General features: G+C 28.3%; 2 protein-coding genes across 3 annotated transcripts in view; both read right to left on the bottom strand.

Annotated features, from left to right (window-relative positions):
- LOC129610773 (ras-specific guanine nucleotide-releasing factor RalGPS1-like) overlaps window positions 1-26,863 on the bottom strand; it is a 45,946-nt gene that overhangs the window by 13,075 nt on the left and 6,008 nt on the right. The gene's annotated exons all lie outside the window — the stretch shown is intronic.
- On the bottom strand, window positions 16,936-18,009 carry LOC129610798 (putative nuclease HARBI1). The gene is made up of 4 exons (XM_055523521.1): window positions 17,989-18,009; window positions 17,537-17,932; window positions 17,166-17,466; window positions 16,936-17,102 (listed from the first exon to the last, which is right to left on the bottom strand). The coding sequence occupies exons 1-4, from the start codon at window positions 18,007-18,009 to the stop codon at window positions 16,936-16,938; spliced, it is 885 nt and encodes a 294-aa protein (XP_055379496.1).

The raw sequence follows: 26,863 nt of genomic DNA on the forward strand, positions 1-26,863 counted from the left end.
AACTAATTGCATAAGAAAACCTTAATTATTAGTCATTGTCATTACACATTTTAAATTTAAATTTCCGTATTTAAGTCAGAGACATACATTCCCCAGACTCTCCTAAATATACTCCAGAAGTGTTATATTACATTGCTGTAAATAACTTTTAAAGAAAACATGCTGAAGTATATTTCTGATGTCAAAAAAAATGTATCAAAAATATTAGCCTCCGTCTAAAAAAAATACTAAAACATTGTTGATCGATTTTATAAGATATGATAAATATTTTGATGAAAAAAAAAATAAAAAATCATTCATGAACCATATTTCATGTGTAAACACTAAGCAAAGCTTTGTTTTTCGACATATTCTTAAGTTGAATACTTTCAATAGAATTTCTTTTAATAAAATTAATTCGTCTTTAGAATGTCTAAACATCTACACATTACTTATTATTGTAAACACTTCGTATAGTAGGTATAAGAATAATTTGAATTTGAATACAAACTTAGCAATATACTCGTACATATTTAAATTCAAATGGCCAAAGTTACCTTGGATAAAAGCAGTAACATTGCTCGAGCTGTACTGCTTCTTTGTATTATTTTGCGTTTGTTCATCCAAAAATTTCTTTTTAGGTTCCGTACAGACAACCCCGTCAGAAGATAAAGTTTTCCTTTCATATTGTTCCACCAGCATTCCTCATCCGCTTGTCGAAGATGCAAAAGCAATAAAATACTGAATTATGCGTTTGTACATATAGCTATTCGTTATTCACAAAAACTTTTATAAATTTTCATTTTTCTTACTATTTGATATATGTACGTAGCTATTTTTGTAGAAAATCAGACATTTTGATTTCATTTTTAAAATTTAAGAAAAAAAATGAATAAAAAATAAGAAACTTTAAGAGTACAAACAAAAATTGGAAATCTTTTTTAAAAGAATTGTTGAAACAACAACATATTTGTATGACTTTTTATTTGTAAAATTTTGAGATTGAAAATATATACGAGATGAATTTTTCAAGTCACTGTAAACAAAACAATTCGCGCTCGAATGACAAAACGTTCTGAGTGAAGTTGTCCTAAAAAATGTCAAACTTTCCAATGGAAGTGTCAGATTGCACCTGGTAGCACTACCAGGACCCGAAATATAAATAGTGACCCTCGTACTAATTTCAATTGTTTTGGAAGACAATTAATTGGTTAGCCCTGTTTTCGATTCTCCGTTTTAACTAAGGATTTTCTCATCCAAGAACCATTATTTAGAAATAGTCAGAAATTCGCATTTGTAAAGCATTACTTCTTGTCATTTTAGTTACTTTTGATTACGAGAGGGTTGATATCGTTAGTTGCACTGAAGACAACAACAAAATTAGTTAGAAATAATCAGATATGCAAAATTGTAATTACGATATATCTTTCGGAGACTAAAAATCTAAATTTTAAAAATCGAAAATTTGTTTATTATTATACCCTGCACTTCGTGATATATATTCTTGCTCATGTCTGAGCAAGAATATATATGTATATATATTCTTGCTCAGACATGTCCGTCCGTTCCTCCGTTCGTCCGTCCGATCGCACGATAACTCAAAAACGAATAATGCAATCGACACCAAACTTTCACATGTTTTTTCTTTTGTGCCAACGACGGCTGCTATTGCAATTGGACCAATTTGGAGAGCGGGTTCGGGTAGCTTCCATACTACTCAAAGAGATGTTTTTTAAATATTTCAAAAAGTAATAGAGATATTACTATCAAATTTTGCAAAGTTGTGTCCAATTTCACTTCACATATGTTCTGAAAATTTTAATGGAATGGCTGCACTGTTATGTGAAAACGAAACTCGGCAGTCGTGTGTCCACAGGTTAGACATAATATCCTTGAAGTTTCTATTGAGTGGTTTGATAGGTTGCCGTCATTAGCAATCAAAGCTATTTCTAAATATTTCAAAAACAAATTTTTAAACTCAGATTGTCAAAGTGCAGGGTATTATTCAGTCGGTTTATACCGACTGAAACGTTTTTACTTTAAATTTGTATAGTAATAATAACATAAACATGAACACGCATACATATATTTTTTTAACAAAATTATTAATAGTAGGCAGGTCAGGGAAATAATGTGTAAACAGAATAATAAAATATTTAACAATAATCGGAAAATAGAAACTTTTTTCCGCTAATTTTTTCGTTATTTATAATTTATTGTTGGTCTATTCTGAATCAGTGGGTGGCAGTGAAAAGGGTCATTTTTTGACATTGATTTTTAAATATATATGTATGCATATATACATATATACATATATTTAAATTGTGTCTTTTATTAGCAAAATTTTATTTAATATAAATGCAAGCATGCGTGATTATACTCATAGGATATGTAGAAATGAACAACTGAGTTCATTAAATTTTTGAAGGCTTTAGCATTGATGAAATGCTTGCAATTACTGAAAACTTTAGTATATTAATGTCGTAAGCATGTGTAAACATAACTTCGATCGCTCATAAAATTTGAAAAAGACAAAAGTTAATTAGAGTTTTTTTAATTTTTTATTTTCGAAAAAGTTTGTTATTTGCGCTGACAATGTCCTATTGACTGTTAATTTAGAAAATATTTATTTAAAATTTTCAAAATAAATTTTGTAATAAAATTATAATAAAAACATACAAAAAACGTTTTTTTTTTTATACACTTTCTATTTTGAACTCGTTTAAAAAAAGGTCATAAGAAATAATAAAATTTTGGAATTGCACACTGATTTAAGACACGACCTATAAATTTTTTTATTAACTAAAATTAACGAGCTTATATAGAATTTGCGAATTATACAAGCGTAAGCGAAAAATCGCTTATGTGTTAAAACATTGTCAATAATTTAAACAAAAATAGTAAACTATTCGGGAAATAAATCAAGCTAATATTTTCTCAAACTTATTATTAGTATATATGTATATGAATTGTAAAATTAGATGGAAATTGATAATATTAATTATAGAAAATAAAGAATACAAGGAAAATAATTCTAAAATATCAGTTAATGCGATTTCCTTTATTTCTTTAAATAATCGGACTCCTGAATTTGTAACTCTTGCAGTTTCTCTATTATTATACTCTCTATTATAATTATAATTGTAATTGTAATTATAATAACAATTATTATTATTATTATTATTATTATTATTATTATTATTATTATTATTATTATTATTATTATTATTATTATTATTATTATTATTATTATTATTATATTCTTTATTATTATTCTCTGTTAATTTCTACAGTTTCCCGTATTTTAACAGAAATTAAGAAAAGTATGTCTGAGAATTGTATATCAGTGCCTCTATAGCCTTTTCCGAAAAATATATTGTATTAGTTGAATTTCTAGTAGCGATCTGTAAAGCTTGTTCTAGTTTGTTTGATGTCTCTTTTTCAAAATTGACTTTTTAAGAATTTTAGAAAAATTTGTCTTTTAATTTCGAATTATAATTAGTATAACAGAGAATTAGCGAACAGAGTTTTCTGGCTGGAATTAAAGTTCCAAAACCTGTACCGAAATTTTACTAATGTTATTTATATAAAACCCACCATGCTTACCACAGAACTATAAAAAAAATTTTAAGTTAACTAATAACCGCCCGCAAAGAAAATTATGTCGTTTAAAGGAAGTGTTTTACAAGATTATGAAAATATCTGTAAACATTTATTTTAAATTGTAAAAAAACTAACAACTTTTAGCTAGGATGAAGTTTATATCTACCAAAATGTAAATTTTCAATCTGTACTAAGAGGTTTACTTTATGTGATCCGATTTCTCTGAAAAGTTTGTCAGTTAGTCAGTTGTCATATTAAAACTCAAATATTTAATATCAAGTACTTATATGCATGTAATTCCTTTAATTAGTTTCTTGCATATAGTAAAATTTGAATCCAAGCTATGATATTCCTGAAAAGTTCATTATAGGTAAAAGTTAGTTATAGGTATTATAGGTATAATATATAGGTAAAAAATCCAAATTTAGTCTTTGAGAACAATTGCTGTCACCTTGGTGCCACCTGATTTCCCCAAAAAGCTACGCTTATCCTATTTGTTGTAAACTCCATACTAATAAAATTTCAAGAAAATCGTTTTAATATTTTCTTCAAAACTATCAAAAATTTTAAATCACCATAGAGCAAAGGTCTTAAAATAGGTTTGTGTTTAAAAATTGTGGATATATTAAATTAGAAAACTCTTACAAAAACGTTACTCCATGTACAACAGTGATTACTCATAAAAATTTCTTTAATGTTTAAAATACAAAAGAAAAAACAATAAGAATAAATGAACAGCTATGACTTTTTTAATATCAATCGGGATGTGTTGATTGATGTCAATTGAATATTTGAACCTGTCTGAGAAAATCAAATTAATTAAAATTAAAAATTCATGCTCGTAACATAAGTAAAAGTAGGTAGATATGTACATAATTCCTTTTTTATAAGTTTTTTCATACCCATATATTTTTGGAAATTAGGTATTGTGCAATTTAGAAAAAATTTAATGTCTGAAATGTTAATGAAATTTTTCATTTATCAAGTACGAAGGTCTTTTACAAAATTCCATATTTAAATTTGAAATTTACAAGGTCAAGATGTGGCCAATGAAAACATTTTACTTTATTTCGCAAGAATTCGATAATTTAATTATAATTAAAATTAAATTGCAATAGCTATACGTATATGATTTTTTGTTAAGCGTTAAATCAGATAAAAGATGGTTAATTTATGAAAAATTTATTAATAGAGAAGAATTTCGTAAAAGTAGTTAGGTACAATATTTAAATGCGAATTTCTTAGAAATTTTTAACAAATTGAAACAAACAAAAATTTCGAACTAAATTGAATTGAAAGAGTTAATCAAAATGATTAACATGACAAGTAAACGTATATGCACGATAATCTACTATTGGCAAGTAAACGTATATATACGATAAACTACTATTGGTTACTAAAATGGTTGGTTGCCGATGTGATCACGAACTATTGTATCCCAAGATTGAGTTTCGGCAAGATATTTTGTATCGAGCTTCCTGCTGTGGGCAGTAGAGAGGACTGACTCCTACGAGAGGTTTTGAGGTTTCTTTATCCCATGTCGCATAAAGATGAGAATTGGCTTGGTGCTGGAGTTTTCTGCTTGATGCTTGAGGTCTCTGAATCGTATCGGCTATCGAGTCAAGCGTCTTTAAGACGATGCTTTGCGCCATATGGAAAGCTTGCGAGATTTTGACGTTTTATTGTCTCTACGAGTTTCAGGTTCTGGGCATGACCAGACTGGTCACATGAGGAAAACAAAAGTGGCGGGTCCGGACGAGAAATCGAAGATTATCATAGGGGATTTAATAGGTTCCTCAAGGGAACTAAGGGGTTAGATAGACCACCTATAATCTTACGCTCAATGACGGCCTGGTGATCACGGAGTAGTGCTAACAAAACGACACAAACAATGGGAAATATTAAGAAATGTTCAAACTGACAAATAAATTGAGAAGAATTGAAAAAATTTTTGTTTCACACAGGTTCCGGATTATTATACAATACTTATATCTTAAAAACCTGAATTTTAACTATACTATATTTGTGTTAAATTTCATTCAATTTCGTGTGTTCAATGGTCGAGTTCAATTTCATTTTTATATAAACATTTTTAAAATTCATATAATATTATGATTATCGACGATTTCTTGAATAAACTATAAAAAGATCGAAATTTGTTAATTACGAATAGAAGTGAGAATATGTATACATTATGATGACCTTCACATTGTTGAATAATAAAGTTGGGTCAAACCAATGGTTTGTATTATAGCACTTTTCCCTTCAACAAGTGAAAATTCTGTTTTTAAATGCAGTCTATGTATACCTACCACACTATTAAAACTATTTTCATTCATATATAAAACTATTTCTAGGATTGCATATATTTAGGATGACGCATATATGCAGTCTTTGAAATAAAGCAAAAATCAATATAAAAAGGGGTTAACATAATGCTCGATTTTAAGGGTTAATTGTGTGAGTTAAGAAAAATAATTATATTTTTTAATTTCATGGAATTTACCGTTAGCTTTTTGCGTTTATAGAAATTTGAAAAAGCTTGCGGTTTATGAACTATTGTTAGTTTATATACAAAATGAACTATTTGTTAGTGTCTAAAAGTGCCTTAAATTTCAAAGTTCTACATTATGGGGTCTAGAAAAAAAACGAGATCAAAAATTTGAAAAAAAGGACTTTAGATAACGGTAAATTTGAACGGCCATTTTGTTTTTATAAAGTTTAACTATAGTATACCGCGCTAGGGGAAGCAAGCCACTGCCTTTCTGCGTTTGAAAAATTTCAAAAATGCTTATGGTTTCATTGCAACAAATATTTAAAAAAGGCCATTTTTAGGGTTTTGGGGGGGTATAACTTCTAGAGGGGGGGGGGGGGGGAGATAGGTAAAAATTTTGTTCTACGGAAATAAGTTTCTAGTGAAGATCTATGTACGTATGAAATTTCAGCTTTCTATCTTCAAGGGTGTAGAAGTTTTGTAAACAGACACACGGACAGACGGACGGACGGACGGACGGACGGACGGACAGAGTGAAACTAATAAGCACTTTTTTCAAAAAATTTTTTGGAAAAGTGCTAAAAAGAGAAATAATAATAAAATACAAAATTTCCACAAGAAAACACGCTTTTCATTCTGTTTATTTAAAATATAACGCTAAAATACAAGTGTCTATGAATAAACATAGCGAAGAAATTTTCAAATATATATGTACATACATATATGATGTATACAATAATAAAGAGACCTCCAAGTACATTTAAAAGAATATAATTAGAAATTCCAAGCAAAATAATCAAATCGACTAGTAGGCAATAAATGTATTTAAATTGAAGATATTTTACAACAGAGTGGTACAGCGCTGTACTTAAAAAAATAATATAATCGATAGGTGCTTATAAATATATTTTAATGTTTATGTACATATATATGTATTGTAAGTAGAATAAACTGATTTGAAAATCCTTACTTGACTTTACATTTTGGTAAGATTACATAAAATATTGGCTTTATGTCTGAAAGAGTTGAGCTATTATTTCCGAAAGAGCCTTCACTTCTGCGATTTGTTCTTTAATTTAACCATTTTTCCAATGAAAAAATAATGGAAAATGCTCTAAATATTAAAAACCTAATGGACAACACCAAATTCAATATTTTAGTAATAACGTATCCCATTCATAATCAACTTATTGCGCTTTATTTTAAACATACTTCTTGCGGATTTTTGAAAATTATTTTTATAGAGTAATGCGACCTCAATTTATGTTTTAACAAACTCATTAATCGGTATAGATAAGCTTTGTGCTATTATATTTGAGATTACTTTAATACTATTTGGGTTGTTATGATGTTCAATTTGGCAACGATACAATTGCTTTAGAGCAGTTGATTTTGACTATAGAAAATAATTTATAAAACATACTTACACCGACTAAAAGAAAATTAAGTGTCAGATAATTTGTATAGTACATACTTATATGTACTCACTTCGTGAAGGTGAGTACATATAAGTATGTACTATTACCCATATTAACTTTGGTATGGAGTTTGTTTGTAACTACTTGAAGGAGCCGTCTCCGGTATGGACATATATATATATTCTTGCTCAGCGTCAAATTCTGCGTCGATTTAGACATGTCCGTCCGTTCGCCCGATCGCACGATAACTCAAAAACGAATAATGCAATCGACACCAAACTTTCCCAAGTTTTTTCTTTTGTGCCAAGGACGAACCCTGTTGTAATTCGACTAATTCGGACAACGGATTCGGGTAGCTGCCATACAACTCAAAGAGTTTATTTTAAATATTTCAAAAACTAATAAAGGTATAAATATAAAATTTTGTATAAATGTGTCCAATTATATTCTACATATGTTTTAAAAATTTTAACGGGATAACTGCACCGGTTCGGGTGGCTGCCATACAACTCAAAAAGCCAATTTTTTATATTCGGAAAAATAATAAAATCAGATTCATGAAACTTGTCAGATTCATGTGTCCAATTATAGGTCAAATATATTTCTGAAGTTTTAGTCGAATTGCTTGACAGGCTCGGGTACATGCCATACAACCCCAGAAGCTAATTTTAAATATTTGGAAAAATAGTAAAATCAGATTCATGAAACTTAGCAGTCATGTGTCCAATTATAGCTCAGATATATTTATGAAGTTTTAGTCGAATTGCTTGACAGGTTCGGGTACATGCCATACAACACAACAAGCTAATTTTAAATATGTGGAAAAATAATAAAGTCAGATTCATGAAGCTTGGCAGATTCATGTGTCCAATTATAGGTCAGATATATTTCTGAAGTTTTGGTGGAATTGCTTGACAGGTTCGAGTAGCTCCCATACAAGTCCAAAAGCTTATTCTAAATATTTGGAAAAATAATAAAGTCAAATTCATGAAATTTGGCAGTCGTGTGTCCAATCATAGGTCAGACATTTTTCTGAAGTTTTGGTGGTATTGCTTGACAGGTTCGAGTAGCTCGCATGCAAGTCCAAAAGCTTATTCTAAATATTTGGAAAAATAATAAAGTCAGATTCATGAAATTTCGCAGTCGTGTGTTCAATTATAGGTCAGACATATTTCTGAAGTTTTGGTGGAATTGCTTAACAGGTTTGAGTAGCTCCCATACAAGTCTAAAAGCTTATTCTAAATATTTGGAAAAATAATAAAGTCAGATTCATGAAACTTGGCAGTCGTGTGTCCAATTATAGGTCAGACATATTTCTGAAGTTTCTATAGAATTGTTTCAAAGGTTCGAGTAATTACTATACAACGACGAAAGGTGCAGGGTATAATTCAATCGGTTTATACCGACTGAAACGTTTTTACTTGTTTGATTTATAATTTGTATCTAAAACATTTGAAAATTAACTACGTATTTTATTTTAGAACGGAAGAATACAAAGCATACTGTTATATAAATGGAATTTTATTTTTTATTACTTTTAATACAGAATGATAATTTACATATACGCGAAAAAAAATAACTTTAAAGAAAATTTTTTTTTTCAATATAAGAATAATTGCTTTCTACTTTAGTGGGCGTTAATTTAATTGGTAATTGTTTATTGTTTAAATGATTATTCTAACATTGATCTTATATGTACTCATATAAGAAAAAAACTTTTTTGGTTACTTCATTTTTTAGTAAATATTAATTAGTAATATTTCTTTTAAATAAACAAGACTTAATTAAATTATCTTCTCAATTACATAATTTAAAAAGTTTTGTATCTTTTAATTTTTATTTGAATGTTTTGTTCTCATTTTTATATAATCTAAAATATCCAATTTAATAATCAGAAACAAAAAATACATACATAGCTTGTATTTAATATCTTATTATAAGAGCTTAGCAATTCTGGTTGAAGTATTTCTGACAAAGTTTAAAAAAAAACTAAAATTTTAAAGGACAGGAAATTTTACTACTTGTAGTAGTCTACTGTACACCAATAAATTTTCTTTAAATATTTTTTTTACGTGGAATTAAAAAATAAACTATTAAAAGACAATTAAAAAATTTAAATAATTTGCAATCATAACAATATTTCAATCTATCAAATATAAAATTTTATTTTATCTAAAGGAATTTTTCAAAATGAAATAAAGGAAACCTTGAATAAAAAAAATTTGATATAGCAAAAATATAATTAATATTTTTTAGCCTTTTCTTAGGCAATAAATGGCAAATATGGAAGATTATTTTATAGGCTCTTATTACCGATCGCATTATGTATACAATAAGGTGATATGTGATGGCAATAAATTTTGGGTACCGAGTTATCGGTTGGAACGCACTTCTCCATGGTAGGAAAACATAAAAAAACTATTTTTAGAGAGATGTCGGTTCGTCTGTCTGTATGTGGACGCGTGTATCTCTAGTTCGATTGAACCGATTTTTATGAAATATTATATGTTACTTTATTTCGGCTATTTCACGGATTGATCAACTTTTGGGATATGGCCTCGGAAGCTGGACCTTTTTGCAGGCCAATTTTAAATTTTTGGCCATATAAAGAGAAATAATCAACCAATTTTCTTGAAATTTAATATTTAAATTAGAGTGTTAATATAAATTTTTTGAAACCAATTTTTTATCAATTATAATAGTTTTTTACCGTTTCTAATGAATACAGAAAGTGCAGATGAAGAGTTTTGCTTAGATGCTTTGTCAGACTATAGCAGTTATTCCTTACATAAGGGAGACGTTACGAGAGATACCACTCTAAACAGATATTAAAAAATTTAATTACTGTTACCTTGAATTTATTTCATGAATGTTAGTTAAACAGGCAATAAATTGTATAAAACAAATACAAAATAAAGTATTAATATCAATAAAATTCCATTACTTTTAAACAAAAGGAATAAGCGCAACGCAACGCATAGTGAAAACTTAGCCGGTACTGGGAGTAAATTCGGGCAGCCTCAACCACAACCGGTCGATAAAGTGTTAAGAATTGCTATAATTTTCGAGCTTATTTTTGAAGAATATCAAAAATTTTTAACGATGCTTTGGAACTTAAGACATGCTACGATTTTCGAACTTATTTTTTTACCAACATCCTATTTTACAAATTTTAAAGTTTTTATTTGTCGAATATATTTCGTATTAATTTTTAGTTAGCACGGAATTATTGAAAATAAACAATATTTTCTTTAATGTAAGGATGTTTTCAGTAAAGCTTTGTTATAAAATGAAAATATGCTTAGAGTTTCGTGAAGTTACCCTATAAAAATTTTTAAATTTAAAGTTTATTTTGAATTTTTTTCGTAATTTAACTCAGTACACTTCTAAATGGCAATGAGAGAAGTCTGTATCGATTAGGATTAATCGATTTTAATAAATATTTTTAATGAAATTTATTTCGAACGAAAACTTTTCTTTTTTGGCAATTCTTTTTTTGCAAGAAGTAACAAAATAAAACTTCAAAATTTATTTATATGAAAATCTTTTTAGGCATTTTTAGACGTAAAGGACTTAAAACAACAGTCATTCTATTCTAAATAACACGTTTGAACGTTAAAGGTAATTATTATGAGCTAAGTGCTCATATTTACTGCACTTATTTTTTCCCCTATATAAGGAAAATTACAAACAATATAATGTTAAATGGAAATCCAAATAAAATTTTAAATATTCACACAGATTTTCCCTTTGTATACAATCATAAATTCTAAAGTTCTTTAGTAAATATTTTGATTTAAAAAAAAATAAGTTTCGTTTTTTTACCGACAGCCATTACATACAATAAGGGAGGTGATGTGATGGCAACAATTTTCGGATGTCGAATTTTCAGTGGGAACACACTTCTTTATGTAGGGAAGCATAAATAAACTATAGAAACATAGAGATTTCAGTTTGCCTGAAGCTTCAGTTTTCGAGGAATATTAACTTAAAACTTTCCAGTGTCCTTAAAATTGTAAAAAATTGTTTAAAACGCATTTTGATAACCTTCTCTAACACTTTTACTAATCTAGACAATAACCATTACGGTAGGTTATGTGCTGACCACATTCGATTTTTTATTTTGGAAGTAAGCCAAAATTTGATTGAATTTTGTTTTGATATTTTTTTTTTTCAAATAGAAATTCAAAAAAGTTTCATTGATAGAAATTGTACGAAAGTCAGACATACTCATGTACATAAAAATTTAGCATCGTTTTGAGACTAAATAAGTTAGTAGCATGTTAATATATATAAAACTTATTCAAATACAAGTATAGTGCAATGTACACACATGCACAGTGTATAAATTTAATTACAAAGTTTAAATGAAATGAAATAAGGGAACAGGAAAGTAATTGCAACATTATATTTAACATGAAATTTAAATATTAAATATTAACTAATTTCTTAATATTTGCAAATATATTTAATTTAAGTAACGAAAATGTTTTGATCAATTAAAAAATAATGCAAAAAATTCAAGTAAGCACATTAAAATAAAATTGTCTAAAAAATTTTAAAACCCCAAAATAGCTCCGAAAAATTTTTGCTTGAATTAATCAACAACTCTTAAATACTAGTGAATAAATATAAAATAAAAATATTTATAAATCTGACTTTAACATATTTATATACATATAATCGTTGTACCCGTTCAAGTAAGCAAAAAAAAAGATTATCATTGGGAGACTGAAGAAAATATTATACGGAGAACTTTTACCTCTCATATTGTCGCATTGAAAAAAAAAATAATAAAAAAAAATCTTCGAAAAATTCGTGTTTTTTTAAAAAAAAGTTAAAAACAAATTCAAAATTCTTACTTTGGGTAGCTTTTTTCAAAAATTAAAAGTGTGTTTGACCTTAAGTTTTCAATCAATTAATTTATTTTAAGAACAAAAATAAAGATCTAACTTTAAAACAATTATCTAATGGTCCACTCCGAAGTTATTTTTTATATGACGAAAAATTTGGGGCTGATTTTTTTCAATAGGCTGAAGCTCGGAAACAAGTATATCTGCACCCCAACCCATACGATTTTCTGCTGAATCATTAAAGATCATGCAAAAAATTAAAGAATCATCCCTGAACTTGTTTGCAACCTTATGTGAAACGCCCTCTGTGCCTATGTAAAAATTAATATTTTCGCGTGTACGACACAAACTTCATATATTTGATGTTTACACATGATTATTTTACGCTGAAGACCTTATCCAATAGAATTAAATCTGATTCACATGAAAAAAAAACAATGGCATTGTAATCATAAATGAAATTAAATTGTTTATTAATTTTAAATTATATATATACGTTATAGTGATTTTATTACGATGACCTATATTTTATATAAAGTTATTCATATTACATACTTAATTAGATTTGTAATATACGAAACTACTCACCTGATTTTAAAGTTTTCTTAAACTTGTTTATAAAACAAAATAAAAATTCTTAAAATACAAAAGCGAAAAACAATATTGCATTATTATCTATGTAGCTATGTAGAAGTATTTGCGTTAATTCACTTATATATGTGCATACATAACAATATTTTTTGCGTTTTATATAGTTGAAAAAAAAACAAGACCTACTTCATTTAAATTTAAGCTTTAAATCAACCACAAGCACTTACATAAAACTGAATTATTATATTTTGCAATTTTTCATTTTGTTTCTTCGATTTCTTTTTGTTCTTATTTCGAACGTCTTGCAGAAATTCGCAATAATTCAAGTCTATTTCTAGTAACAAAGTCCATTTTTTAATTAATTAAGGTTACCAGCAATCAACATGTATGCTCTTAATTTAAACGAATATTGTCAGTGTAATCATCAGTGTAAATACGGTTTGTAACAGGTGAGTAAAAGGCTTGGTTAACGCAAAAAATAAATAATATAAGTATGTATGTGCAAATTATTGTTTTATGGCTGTTATAACTTAAACGTCTCAGGTTTTAGTAAAATATTACATATCGTTAACCTTATGCAATTTTTTTAAGTTTCTTTCATTTATAGCGTTATTTTAAATTGAATGATTTAGCAACTCTAAATATAAAGAAAGGCAAGAAATTAAGAATTTTAGCGACGAAAATGAACGGGTCTAAACAATTAAATAAAAACATATATGAGATACATTATATTTACAAAACAAAATCGAGCTTCTTATTTGATTAAATTATACTTAATGTTTAAACTAGCTATTTTACAAAAAAACTTTTTGTAAAATTATCTTTTAAAAATTTTTATTTTAAAAAAATTCATATATTTGAAAAAATAAATATATATGTATTTTCACTTGTACTTTATAAAAATTTGCGATATTAAATAATTGGTCCGTCCGTTCGTCCGTAGACACTTTTTTTGTTTACAAAACTTCTATACCCTTGAAGACAGAAAGCTGAAATTTAATACGTATATAGATCTTTACTAGAAACTTATTTCCGTAGAACAAAATTTTCACCTACCTCCCCCCCTCTAGAAGTTATACCCCCCCCCCCCCCCTAAAAAACACAAAAAAATGGCCTTTTTTAACTACTTGTTGCAATGAAACCATATTAAGCATTTTTAAAATTTTGCAAGCGCAGAAGGGCAGCGGCTTGCTTCCCCTAGCGCGATATATTATAGTTAAACTTTAGAAAAGCAAAATGGCCGTTCAAATTTACCGTTATCTAAAGTCTTTTTTTTCCAAACTTTTGATGTCGTTTTTCTTCTAGACCCCAGCCTGTAGAAGCTGGAAATTTTAGGGGATTTTAGACATTAACAAATAGTTCATTTTGTTAGAAGAAATTTTTTTCCATCTCCACCCCCTCCCAAGTTATCGCCTCTTGAAATTTGTAAAATTTGAATTTTTGACACCCTATATTTCCGAAACCGCAAGCTTTTTCAAATTCCTATAAACGCAAAAAGTTAACGGTAAATTCCATTAAAAAATATTTTTTTTTATTTAATAAATGATATTGCAACTAAGAAAATAATTCCTATATAGGAAATTTTCTGGCTTAATATGGAGGTTATGGGTGTATCATCCACTGATGAGTTCCCTGTACATTATATTTGTCTAGCCGATGAGTTCAAGCGGTCTGACCCTTTTTAATCGTCGATGTACATGATCAACATCTAAAAGTTGCAGCATCTCGGGGTTTATCATGCTGGAGTAATCTTGATTGAAGATTGATTGCATACTTCTTTATTTCATCTTTGACTGTCGGCACGTTTAGATCTCGATGTAGAATATCATTAATTACGTACAATGGTGCATTTACAATGATTCGGAGGACCTTGTTTTGGAAAGTTTGGATGATTTTCAAATTGAATTCTTTGGTACAGCCCCACAGCTATAAACCGTAAGTCCAAACAGGCTTAAGAACCTGATTGTAGAGTAGTAGTTTGAGGTTAGAATGTCTTCCAAGAAGCCAATACATGTTTCTCAATTTGATGTTCAGCTCATTTTTCTTTTTTTTAACATGCTCTTTCCACTTTAATTTAGCATTCACTGTCATACCTAGGTATTTGGCTTCGTTGGCGTACGGAATTGTTACCCCATTAAGTAAGACACCTATTGGATCGCCCCTTCTGTTGGTATAGCTTACGTGTACTGGTTTAGCTTCGTTGAGCTTGAACCTCCACTGTTTCGTCCAAGTAGACACTTCGTTCAATGAGACTAGCAATTTATTCCTAGCTTCTTCAACAGTTTTACCGGTCGCTAATATTGCCGTATCGTCTGCAAAAGTTGCTAAAAAAGTTTCTTCGCTTTGCGGGATATCTCTGGTGTAAAGCAAGTACAAGTAGGGTCCCAGCACACTTCCCTGAGGCACACCAGCCCTCAAATTTTTAAAGGTGGAGTACTCTTCCTCAAATTTTACCCTGAATATTTGGTAAATTCTTAAACGTCAAATTTTACAAAATCTGAGTTGTCTGAGTTTACGGATACTCTACTACGTTTTTACTCTCAGTCAAAGTTTAAATTCTTAAACGTTTAAAAAAAGTCAATTAAGCGTCAAAATTGTAGATTTTTTTTTTACATGCAAACAGTCTGACGTAGTAATTCAGTAAATAAATTTTTAAAAATGTATTGAGTGACTATCATTACGTTAAAAATAATATAAAAAATACATTTTTTATTAATTTTTAATGTGTAAGTATAAAATTATTTTAAATCTACGAGTATACATAATAAGTGTCGCAAAATTTTAAAAAGTTTCGTTTAAATTAACACATTTTTGTAAAAATTGAAGGTGCAACAGCGAATCAGAAGAGGAAGATGCAGTGGGCGGATGGACAAGCTCTGTAATTAAATTATTAATAACAACGCGGTTAGAAATGGAGGAAACGTTCAAATCAGGAAAACATAAAAAGGCGGTGTTGTGGGGGAAAGTTCTACGAAAAATGAAGGAATCTGCAGATATTACCCTTTCAAAGGAAGACATCACAAAACTTAATTTATTACTTAATTAGATTTTTTAATTTATGGGCTACTTACAAACGAATCAAAAGAAGAAACAAAGAAACTGGTCGCGATGTTACATCATGGGAATATTTCGAACTTTTCGATGAAGTTTACGGAATCAGACATAGCATCGATCCACCAGCAGAATTTTTGGCATCAACAGCTGCATCTCCTCAGCAAACTGAAATCGAGTCGACCAGATCTTCTAAAAAAACATCTAAAATAAGTCAAGCCCTAAAATTTCTTCAAGAAGAATCGAAAAGAGATGAAGAGAGGTAAGTATTTAATTTCTGTTATAATACCAGTTATGTATTGTTAACATTTCTATTTCCAATTTTTAGACACCAGGACTTAATAAAAATAGAGAATGAAAAATTGAAAAAGGAAGCAGAAAGGTTGGAAACATTAAAAAGTATAAAGAAGTTAATACAAAAAATGATACCTCAACCCACCATGGCTTCAAGTGACGATGATTCTTAAGTTTAATTCTAATTTTACATTAGGTGTAAAAAAATTTAGTTAGAATGTATGTTTTTTTAAAAAAGGCTGTGAAGTAATGCCTATTTCCTTTTTTAGTTGATTAGTATTGTAATAGCTACCATAAAAAATGATACCTCAACCCACCATTCAAGTGACGATTATTCTTAAGTTAATTCTAATTTTACATTACGTGTAAGAAAAAATAATGTAGAATGTATGTTTTTTTAAAAAAGGCTGTGAAGTAATGCCTGTTTCCTTTTTTAGTTGATTAGTATTGTAATAGCTACCATAAAACAGAAAGGTGGTAAATTATTTTTACTTGATATGTACGTTATAATACAATAAAACTGATTTTTGGCTTTAATTCCTATTATTTTTATTAAATAAAATTTCAATTTAACTATATTTGAAATTACTTATTTCTATTCGAATTAACTTTTTTGCAGGTATATGATAAAATTATAATATTATAAAACTTTTTAACTGCAAAACAGCATGGCCAATCTGTCACGAATTTCCCCTCCTTCATCTGAGTCCACTACATTTTTGTTACCAGCATCATCAATATTTGGTTCAACAAAATTTAAATCGTCATCGTTATTAAAATCTTGAATACCTTCATAGTCGATAATTAAATTATGTAGTACTATACATGATAAGACAGTATATTTTATGTAGTTTAAATTTTTACTATCTATATATTTTAAAATTCGAAACATAGTTTTTAATCGTCCAAATGCTTGTTCTATTATTACTCGTGTTGAACTGTGAATATAATTAAATCGGTTTTGCTGGTCAGTTAAAAATCCATTATCGCGGTATCGTACAATTAAAAATTTTGACAGTGGGTACGCGGAATCTCCTAGTAAGAAAGATTCATTAAAAAGTTTCCGCTTCCCCGTTTTTACATCCTTTGCAAGTGGACTATTTTCCCATACCGCGGCATCGTGACAAGAACCAGGACACCCAAAGAAGACATCAATAAATTTTAAATTGCTGTCGCAAACTGCCTAAAAATAATGTTTTACGTAGGTTTATTTGTATTAAATGTAAATACATAAAAATTTATACTATAAGTACCTGTAACACCATTGAATGCACTTGCTTTCTGTTAAAATAGCTTATGGAGTCATTTTTCGGTGCACTAATTTGAATGTGACAGCCATCAATACATCCTATTACAAAAGGAATAGGGTTTTTTCTTAAATTTTGGAAATCTTCACAGCATTTTTGCTGTGCTTCTTCAGTATATGGCCACTTAACAAATTTATTTTTCATATTGAATAAAATTTTAACCACTTCTAAATATGCTGAAAATGTTGCTCCTCTGCCTACATTGAATAAATTGGACAATTCCCGAAAAGAACACCCAGTAGCTAACCTCCAAATCGTCATTAAGAGAGCAACTTCCAGTTTTAGTTTTATACGGCCGGTTGCTTTTTTTTTCCACATAGGTTTTACTTGTTTCAATAGATACTAACAAACAAGATTAGCATGCTTAACTTTTACTCGAAATATTTTTTTTTACTTACCTGAAAAGTACTTCTTTCCATTCTGAAGTGACTTCGGAATACTTGAGGGGGAAACTCATGTACTGACTTTATAAAATCCTTCACTTTTGGCACATTTTCTTTTTTCTTTTGATGAAACAAAAGAAGCATTTTCGCTGGTTTCTTTTTTTTCATAACTTCTATATTTTTCATAATTATATTTTTTTCATTAACTTTTTTGTCGTTTAGTTCTACAACACATTGCAAAAACATCGGCAAAATTTGTCCATCTGTACTCATTATTGAAATTTAAATACGTAGTTCAGAATTATTATAATTTATTATACCCGTACGAATGTATGTTCGAAGGGTATACTAAATTTGCCTTACCGTTTGTAACGTTAAGAAATAACGGTGTTAGATATAGACTTAAGTGTATGTTTTTGATCAGCGTCAAATTCTGAGTTGATTTAGCTTTGTCTGTCCGTCCGTCCGTCCGTCCGAACGATAACTCAAAAACTAATTGAGCTAAGTTGACCAAATTTTCACAAATGATTTATTGTAGTAAGTGCCAGAACCCTATTTAAATTGGACGTGACCGAGGTACCGGTTCGGGTAGCTGCCATACAACTTCAAAATTTATTTGGCTATATCTCAGAAACTATAAAAATTATGGTATTGAAATTTCACACAAACGAATATATTAGTAGGGCCAATGGGTCTCATAAAAGTCGTTGAAATTACTTGGCTCCTTCTGGTACCTGCCATACAACTTCAAAAGTTATTTGACTATATTTCAGAAACTATTAAAGCTATGGTATTGAAATTTCACACAAACAAATATATTAGTAGCGCCAATGTGTCTCATAAAAGTCCTTGAAATTACTTGGCTCCTTCTGGTACCTGCCATACAACTTCAAAAGTTATTTGACTATATTTCAGAAACTATTAAAGCTATGGTATTGAAATTTCACACAAACAAATATATTAGTAGCGCCAATGTGTCTCATAAAAGTCCTTGAAATTACTTGGCTCCTTCTGGTACCTGCCATACAACTTCAAAAGTTATTTGACTATATTTCAGAAACTATTAAAGCTATGGTATTGAAATTTCACACAAACGAATATATTAGTAGGGCCAATGTGTCTCATAAAAGTCGTTGAAATTACTTGGCTCCTTCTGGTACCTGCCATACAACTTCAAAAGTTATTTGGCTATATCTCAGAAGCTATAAAAGCTGTGATATTGAGATTTCACAAAAGTGAAAATATTAGTAGGGCCGATGTGCTTGATAAAATTCGCTAAAATTTGTTGGCTCTTTCTGGTAGCTGCCATACAACTTCAATAGTAGTTTGGCACAACCAGTATTTTGAAAAACACATAGTACTGAAATTTTGCATAAATTAATATGGTAATACGGCAACTTAAAGTCATAGTCTGCGCCATAGTTAGTTATGGCACATTAGTTATTCGCTCATAGGATAACAAATTCGTACGGGTATCACAGAGTTGACAAGGTCAACTCTACTTTTTTTCTCGTTTTTGTTAAATTTATGAAAATGATGAACCAAACACGCGCCTTTTTTTTTTTGGAAAAAAAATTTTTTGACGTTTACGGAGGCTCAAAATTCAAAGTCAATTACGGGTAAAAAGTTTACTACATTTCTGTCCGTAAAAGTTTTAGTTTCAGACAGTTTGCAGACTAAAATCAAAATTTTCACGTTAAAGAATTTGCGGATTCTGTCAGAAAGGTAGGACTTCAATACTTTTGGAAATGGCTCAGGCAGAAACTCCCTTATTTTGAAGTTCAGGCCCTTGTGCCAAACCGTGTCAAACGCCTGGGCTACGTCCAAGAAGACAGTTGAGCAGTATTCCTTGCTTTCAAGCGCATTTTCAATGACGTTTGTTAGCCTGTGTACTTGGTCGATAGTGGAATGTCTAGACCGAAACCCAAACTGATGGTCGGGGATGAGACCTCTATTTTCTATTATTGGTTTCAGGCGATTCAATAAAACCCTTTCAAACAGCTTCGACAACACCGGTGGGAGTGAAATAGGTCTACACGACTGCATCTCATTGGCAGGTTTTCCAGGCTTGGGTACCATGATGATTTCTGTGACTTTCAGCGACGCATTGAACAGAAAAAGTAGCTTTTTTACAGCAATGTCTGACAGGTTTTTCAGTATTTCAGCTGTTATCAAGTCGTAATCTGGGGCCTTGTTATGTTTTAAGAGCTTGATTTCAGCCTTGAGTTCAGTTATTCTAATTTTCGGAACTCGTACAGCGTCAATCATGTTGACTCACACAATTAAACCTTAAAATCGAGCGTTACGTCAACCCCACTTTATATTAATTTTTGCTTTATTTCAAAGACTGCATATATGCAACATCCTAAATATATGCAATGCTAGAAATAGTTTTGTATATGAGTGAAAATAATTTTAATAGTGTGATATGTATATACATAGACAGTATTTAAAAGCAGAATTTTCACTTGTTCAAGGGAAAAGTTCTACAATACAAACCATTGGTTTGACCCAACTTTAATAACAATTAAAAACAAAAATTTAAAGTAAATTAAAAAATATTTTTCCAATATACACAATTAATTATAGATTTAATTAAAATATTCAATGAAAATTATTACCTCAAAAATAGGAATACTCTAATTATTTATTAAAAACTTAATGAAGTTCGACTTAACGTTTCGGGTAGTATTCAAATGTAAGTTTAATTTTTCAAAAATTCTATCAATTCCAACGATCCTTAAGCCAAGCACTTTAATATCTAAAACGACAAAAAGATACAAATCCCGCACATAGAAAATATTTGAAAGCAAGGATCAAAGTTATCTTATCACTTATTACGCAAAGCACGTATCTTAATAAATTTGATATTATTATCAAACGAATAGTACGTATTGAAACTACCTATACTTAAATGCCCACAATCAGGTACATTTATGGGAATTGTGTTAAACAAAAAATTTATTCAAAGACAAGAAAATGCGTGTACATATATGTATATAAACAATATATGACATAGCACATATGAAAATTATGCCATTACAAATTACGTATATGTATCTGAAAGTTCTGCCGTATATTGAATATATATATTTATAAATATTTTGTTTATATAATATATATATGTTATATTATATACTATATATATAATATATATACAGTATATATTATATACTATTTATATGTACTCAATTTGCATACTCATGACACATTTCCAAGGAAAATCAAAAAAAAAATATGCTTATTAGTTCCATTCTGCTCGTTCATCCACCTTGCTTGAATAGTTATTACAACGTTTATAAAAGAAAGCTGAGAAAGACCCAGTTGTCGAGAAAATTATTTTCCTATATAGTAGAAAAGTTTTCTTTTCTACGATTTCTTTTAATTTTTTCGCATTCTAAAAGTATGTAAGAACTATTAACTATCAATATGTATACAAGAGTTTTCTCTTGGAAATGCGCTACTGCACAAACAACTTTGTTTGATACTAATTTAATTTTCCTAAAGTTCTTATTTTAACAAACAAAACTGTAATCGCTAAAGTCATACAGTTTCAATTATTTTTTTCAAAAAGAGAATTGAGGTTAAGTTGCCAAGAACAAACATAATTCAACAAAATTCGCAAAGATTTTTATTTTTCTTCCGCTAAACACAAATGTGTTATTTAAAATTTTATGCTAAAGAAAAGCAATTAAAAGGTTTTATTTGTGAAAAAAAAGAGCAAACAAGAACTGAAAATATAAGTAGGTAAAATGTATAAAAAGTATTAAAACGAAAACATTCCATATGAAAAATTTTATTAGAGGAACAGACATACAAATATGTATACATATATACATATGTATAAAAGCAATTTATGTATTACATAAATAGACTATATACGAATCTCTATTGTATTAATTATGAAATGTTCCGTACAAAAACAAAAAATGTTAATTTATTTTATGACTTGAAAATTAAAAAGTTCAATTAGATTCGCTTAATGCAAATTTAAGCCTAACTATAACAATTTCAGTTATTTTTCTAATTATTTAAGTACATAAGTATTTATGCTTCATATTACAACCTTACGACTTCTTAGAATATTTTAATTCATCTGACTGAAAACAAAAAATTGTACTCAATTTATTTAGGAATTGCGTACAAATTAACAGGTTTTATGTGAGGGTAAACGTAACAAATGATTTTCTGCAACTATTTGAACCTATTCTTCCTAATTTGTTATTTTATTTCTTATATATTAATTAGTAAAGAGAATTTACATAAATCTAAAAGAATCTATCTTAATTTTGAACTAGTAATTGTACACTATATATAAAAATACATATATGATTTTTGTAGTGAAAAGGTGCTGCCAGATAAAGGCTTAATATTTCGTGTCGTCATAAAGACTTTTAAAAATAAAATTACTAAAATTTTTAAAAGCTAATATTTCTTAAACCAAGACATTATCATTGTGTTCTACAGTATGTTCTAAATTTTTATACCCTGCACTTATACCCTTTATACACAGTGAATATGCCACTTTAGTATGGAGTTTGTAACCATTTGAAGGAGTTGTCTCCGGTATGGACATATGTACATATTCTTTCTCAGGGTGAAATTCTGCGTTAATTTACCCATGTCCGCCCGTCCGATCGCACAATAACTCAAAAACGAATAATACAATCGACACCAAACTTTTACAAGTTTTTTCTTATCTTCAAACCAGAAAGTGTAACACGAAATTGAATGTTTTATTGTAAAATTTGTGGTGCAGTCAGCAATGTATTAGGTATTGACTTTTAATTCAAAAGGCCGCAGATTCGATCCCAGATTGTAATAAGGAACATATGAAATATTAAAGTACTTAATTATTACCTTTTTTATGGGTGTGTTAGAACAAAAACTCTGATGCTGTTTGACCAAAAAATTTAATTAAACTCTGACTTCATTTTTGAGTTACTTCTTATAATTAGTTTTATATAATCCAATTGCTTCTCATTTTTCGTATAATTTTCTGATAACTGTAATTATTTCCGTACATTGTGCAACTTAATTCTAATCACACTTATTCAGAAATATTTGAGTAATCATTCTCCTGATATCGCTATCAATAAACAACTAGTAACAATTAAAAGGGAAGACGGATCCGTCCAAATCGTTATTATTAAAAAGGTTAAAAAAATTTCAACGTACATACATATGTTTGTATGTGTAGGTATATAATGTAAACCATCAAGTGTAAATATAAAAATCATTTGATTATTTATTTATGTTGATAAGAAAATTCAATGAACCGATTGATAAAAATTATTTCAAATTTTCAATACTTTTGGGTTTCTTTAAATTTTCTAGGTACGTATATTTTCAATCAATTAAATATTGTATTTAATAATATTTCAATCAATTTGTTAATAAACGTTTGATAAAAATTTAAAAATCTGGAAATAAGTATTTATTTCCGTTGAATTAAAATATTGCGGCCTACATTACAGATTTACATTTATTTTCTTTTTTATGTAGAAGATTTTTTTGGGGTAGTATGAATAAAAAATTAATTATATGTACTAAGTATATGTACATATTTAAAATAAACAAAAAAAATATTAAAGATGTCTAATAGAACTTTTCCACAAAAAAAAACTCTTAACAAATATATTTGATGTTAATATTATAAATGAAAGTTTACCTTGCTTGAAAGAAGCCTCCACTTCTCCCCGGCCATTTTTCTTACACTTTTAAAAACGCAAACTTATTGTGAATCGCACAAGTTTTGATTGCCAGTGTTAGAAAGGAAATCAAAGTGCGTTTTGTTTTTTTTTTGTAACACACTCGAAACTGCCAAAACAGACATAAAAAAACTTAATTTTCTTTATTGTTATTTACAATTTTCATTATTTACTACTTATAATGAAAATTATAAGTAAGAACTAATTTGAATAAAACTTAAATTCAATCGTAAAAATTCCTTACAACTTGGATGGTTCAACCAAGCTATCTGCAGTCATTCTAATGTCACAGTTTTCGTGAAATTTCTTTCCCCATACAATAGTATGTATCAGATACATACATATTTAGTAAATTTTATTTGAGCATAAAATTCTTTGTACACCACAAAAAAAAATCGATCGAAAAACATTAAATTCGTACTGATGTTTCTATTCATTAGCATATAAGCCCAGTACACAACAAATGAAAAAAAAAAAAATTTCTCATCAGCATTTTTTATCAATAACAATAATGGGATAATTTAAGAAAATGACGTCATATTATATTTGCATTTATCCATATATATATATATATATATATATATATAATACAACGCCATAATTCCATTAGCAAATAAGCGTCATAATACCATTGACATTAACTATTTGATGGTTTGATTTAGAAAAATTATTATACAGTTCTTCTACCGTTTGCAATTATCAAAAATACTTATATATTATAAAAAATTCTTTCTAAGTATATTATGAAATATGTGAAAATATCCCGGAAGTGAAGACAAAATTTTAGAGTAAATATGCCATATTGCGTCTTTAAAAACTTTAGAAAAAATATGATTTTTGTTTTTTATTGTTGCAATATCAAGAGCATTACAGATGCATGTTGACCAATGTAATTCTGTCACTTCATTTTGTTAAAAAAAAATATTCTCCATTAGACTTTGGCTTTTGTTTTTGTCAAAAAAATTGCTGTAGGAAAGAAAAAATATAGTCTACTATCGGAAATGCCATATAAATAACCAGCCAACCTTTTCAATAAAAAAAAACTTATCAATGTGATCGGCTGCTCTTAAAATAAGGCAGATTTTGCAACAAACTTACGAACAACATTCACAATTGCGAGGCATATATTAAATGCGCACGAACAAGCCTGTATGCGAAAACGAAAATATTTCTTTTAAGAACTGATATCCTATAGTGTTAAGATAAACTTATTGCAATTAAATATAATTGTAGCTTTCAAAAAACACAAGGTCAAATGTTGATATATGTACATATTATGTTGATATAACGTATTGATTTTCATGTTCCGCTCAATTCTACGCGTAAGAAAATCTCATAGAAATACTTATAGAAAATGTTACTTGTGATAAAAGCAAAATTGGTTTAAGTACTGATTAGTTAAAAGTAAATAGGTTAATTTCAATCCAACAATTACGTCAGGAAAAAGTTTCCTTCCAGCAACTAATTCATATTAACTTAATCTAGATTTGAATTCTTAAACAAAATTATTTTTTAAGAGCTGAAGTAAACAAGAAAGGAAGTTTTCAAATTGTTGTAAAAATATTGCACTAAACGTTACGAGTATAACTAAAAATAATGGGCATAACTTACATATACTTATATTTTATATATTTTATATTGTATCACATATTAACATATATTTTGATTAAATAAGTTTATCAATTATATTCAAAATACCAGTGATAAATGTTTAAATTGTGTGCACATATAAAACATCTAAAATTAGATTTGGTGCAAAGTATTTCAATAACAGGGACACTTATCCTAATGAAAATCTTATTTTTATTGAAAATTACTGTAGCTCCTTAAGTGCCATTCTTAAATTTTAATTTGTCGGGATTTAAAAAATTTTTTCTTATATTTTATACTTATAATACTTACTCTACAATAAAAGCGAGATAACAAAGAAAAAATCTAGTAGCTATTCGCATGATTCGCACTTTTCTTGTTACAATGATGATAATGAAGAAAATGATAATAATTAATTAGAAAAATGGAAAAAAGTGTTAACAAGGTGAAGTTAATTTACACATTTTCTCCAATTATAGTGGAAAAAGGATAAAAACCAAATTTTTTATCTCAAACATTATCATACAAATTAAGAGCCCATAAAAAATTGTTAAAGTTAAAAAAGAAAAATTGAGTTATAACTTATCCGTCAACTAATAAGTCATTTTAACGGTAATATCCATAGTCGATGTTAAACTTACAGTTTTCGAGTAATCGCTATATTGAAAAATAAAACTGAGAATTTTTCGAGAACCGTTAATTATCTCAAAGAGGGGCGTTATAACTTTTTCTTTTCCTAATTAGCTTGCAAGAGGAAGAAGTACTTTGATTTTCGCACTATAAACAAATATTTCGCTCAATTATTTCTTTTGTAACGTATACGTTTTTTAATAATATTATAGACAGTATATGACACTAGAAAGACTGAAATTTTTTATATACATATGTATATACCTATGTTGTCCAAAAGCAGTCAAAATGACTACATTGTGTAACAATAACTAATGTATAAAACAATTTGTTCAAAACTCATTTCTAATATTTTTTATATTATTTACAGTTAAATAACAAGTTATTAGTAAATATTTAGGGCGCAAATGATATAAAATAAACAACTTGTTAGAACAAGTATCACTGCATAAATATACGAAAAACAATTAAGATAAGTGTCGCTAATACTAACAATGGCGGTAATACTGACATATATGAGGTTTTTTTAATTATTAAGAGATTTTTTCTATAAGTACAACATATATATATTTTTTTATTTCTAGATAAATTCAAATTATCGCAATACTTTCTTTTATTTAGTTTTAAAATAACTCCAAAATATTGAGCATAAATCCGTTTTGTTTCCATAGACATAGCAAAAGTAGATTAGATTGGAGAATTTATTTTTTTGCTTAATTTTTTCGATTTTGTTTTTATTGTTTTTTGACTTATGTGAGGGTTAAAATTATATGTATTTATATTAAATTAAATATTTTGATTATTCTTTATCTTATTTTATAAGTTATTCGGAGTAAAAACGTTAAATAAATAAGAATTTTAAAAAATTTCTGTCAGTATTAGGAACATCTAAAATTCGACCCTGCTTCTATTACTGATATATGTGTCAGTAATACGTCAAAAATCCGTATCTTTAAAAA

The sequence above is a fragment of the Condylostylus longicornis genome, unplaced genomic scaffold (genome assembly GCF_029603195.1).
Source record: "Condylostylus longicornis isolate FDR11 unplaced genomic scaffold, ASM2960319v2 ptg000048l, whole genome shotgun sequence".
Taxonomy (NCBI): Eukaryota; Metazoa; Arthropoda; class Insecta; order Diptera; family Dolichopodidae; genus Condylostylus; species Condylostylus longicornis.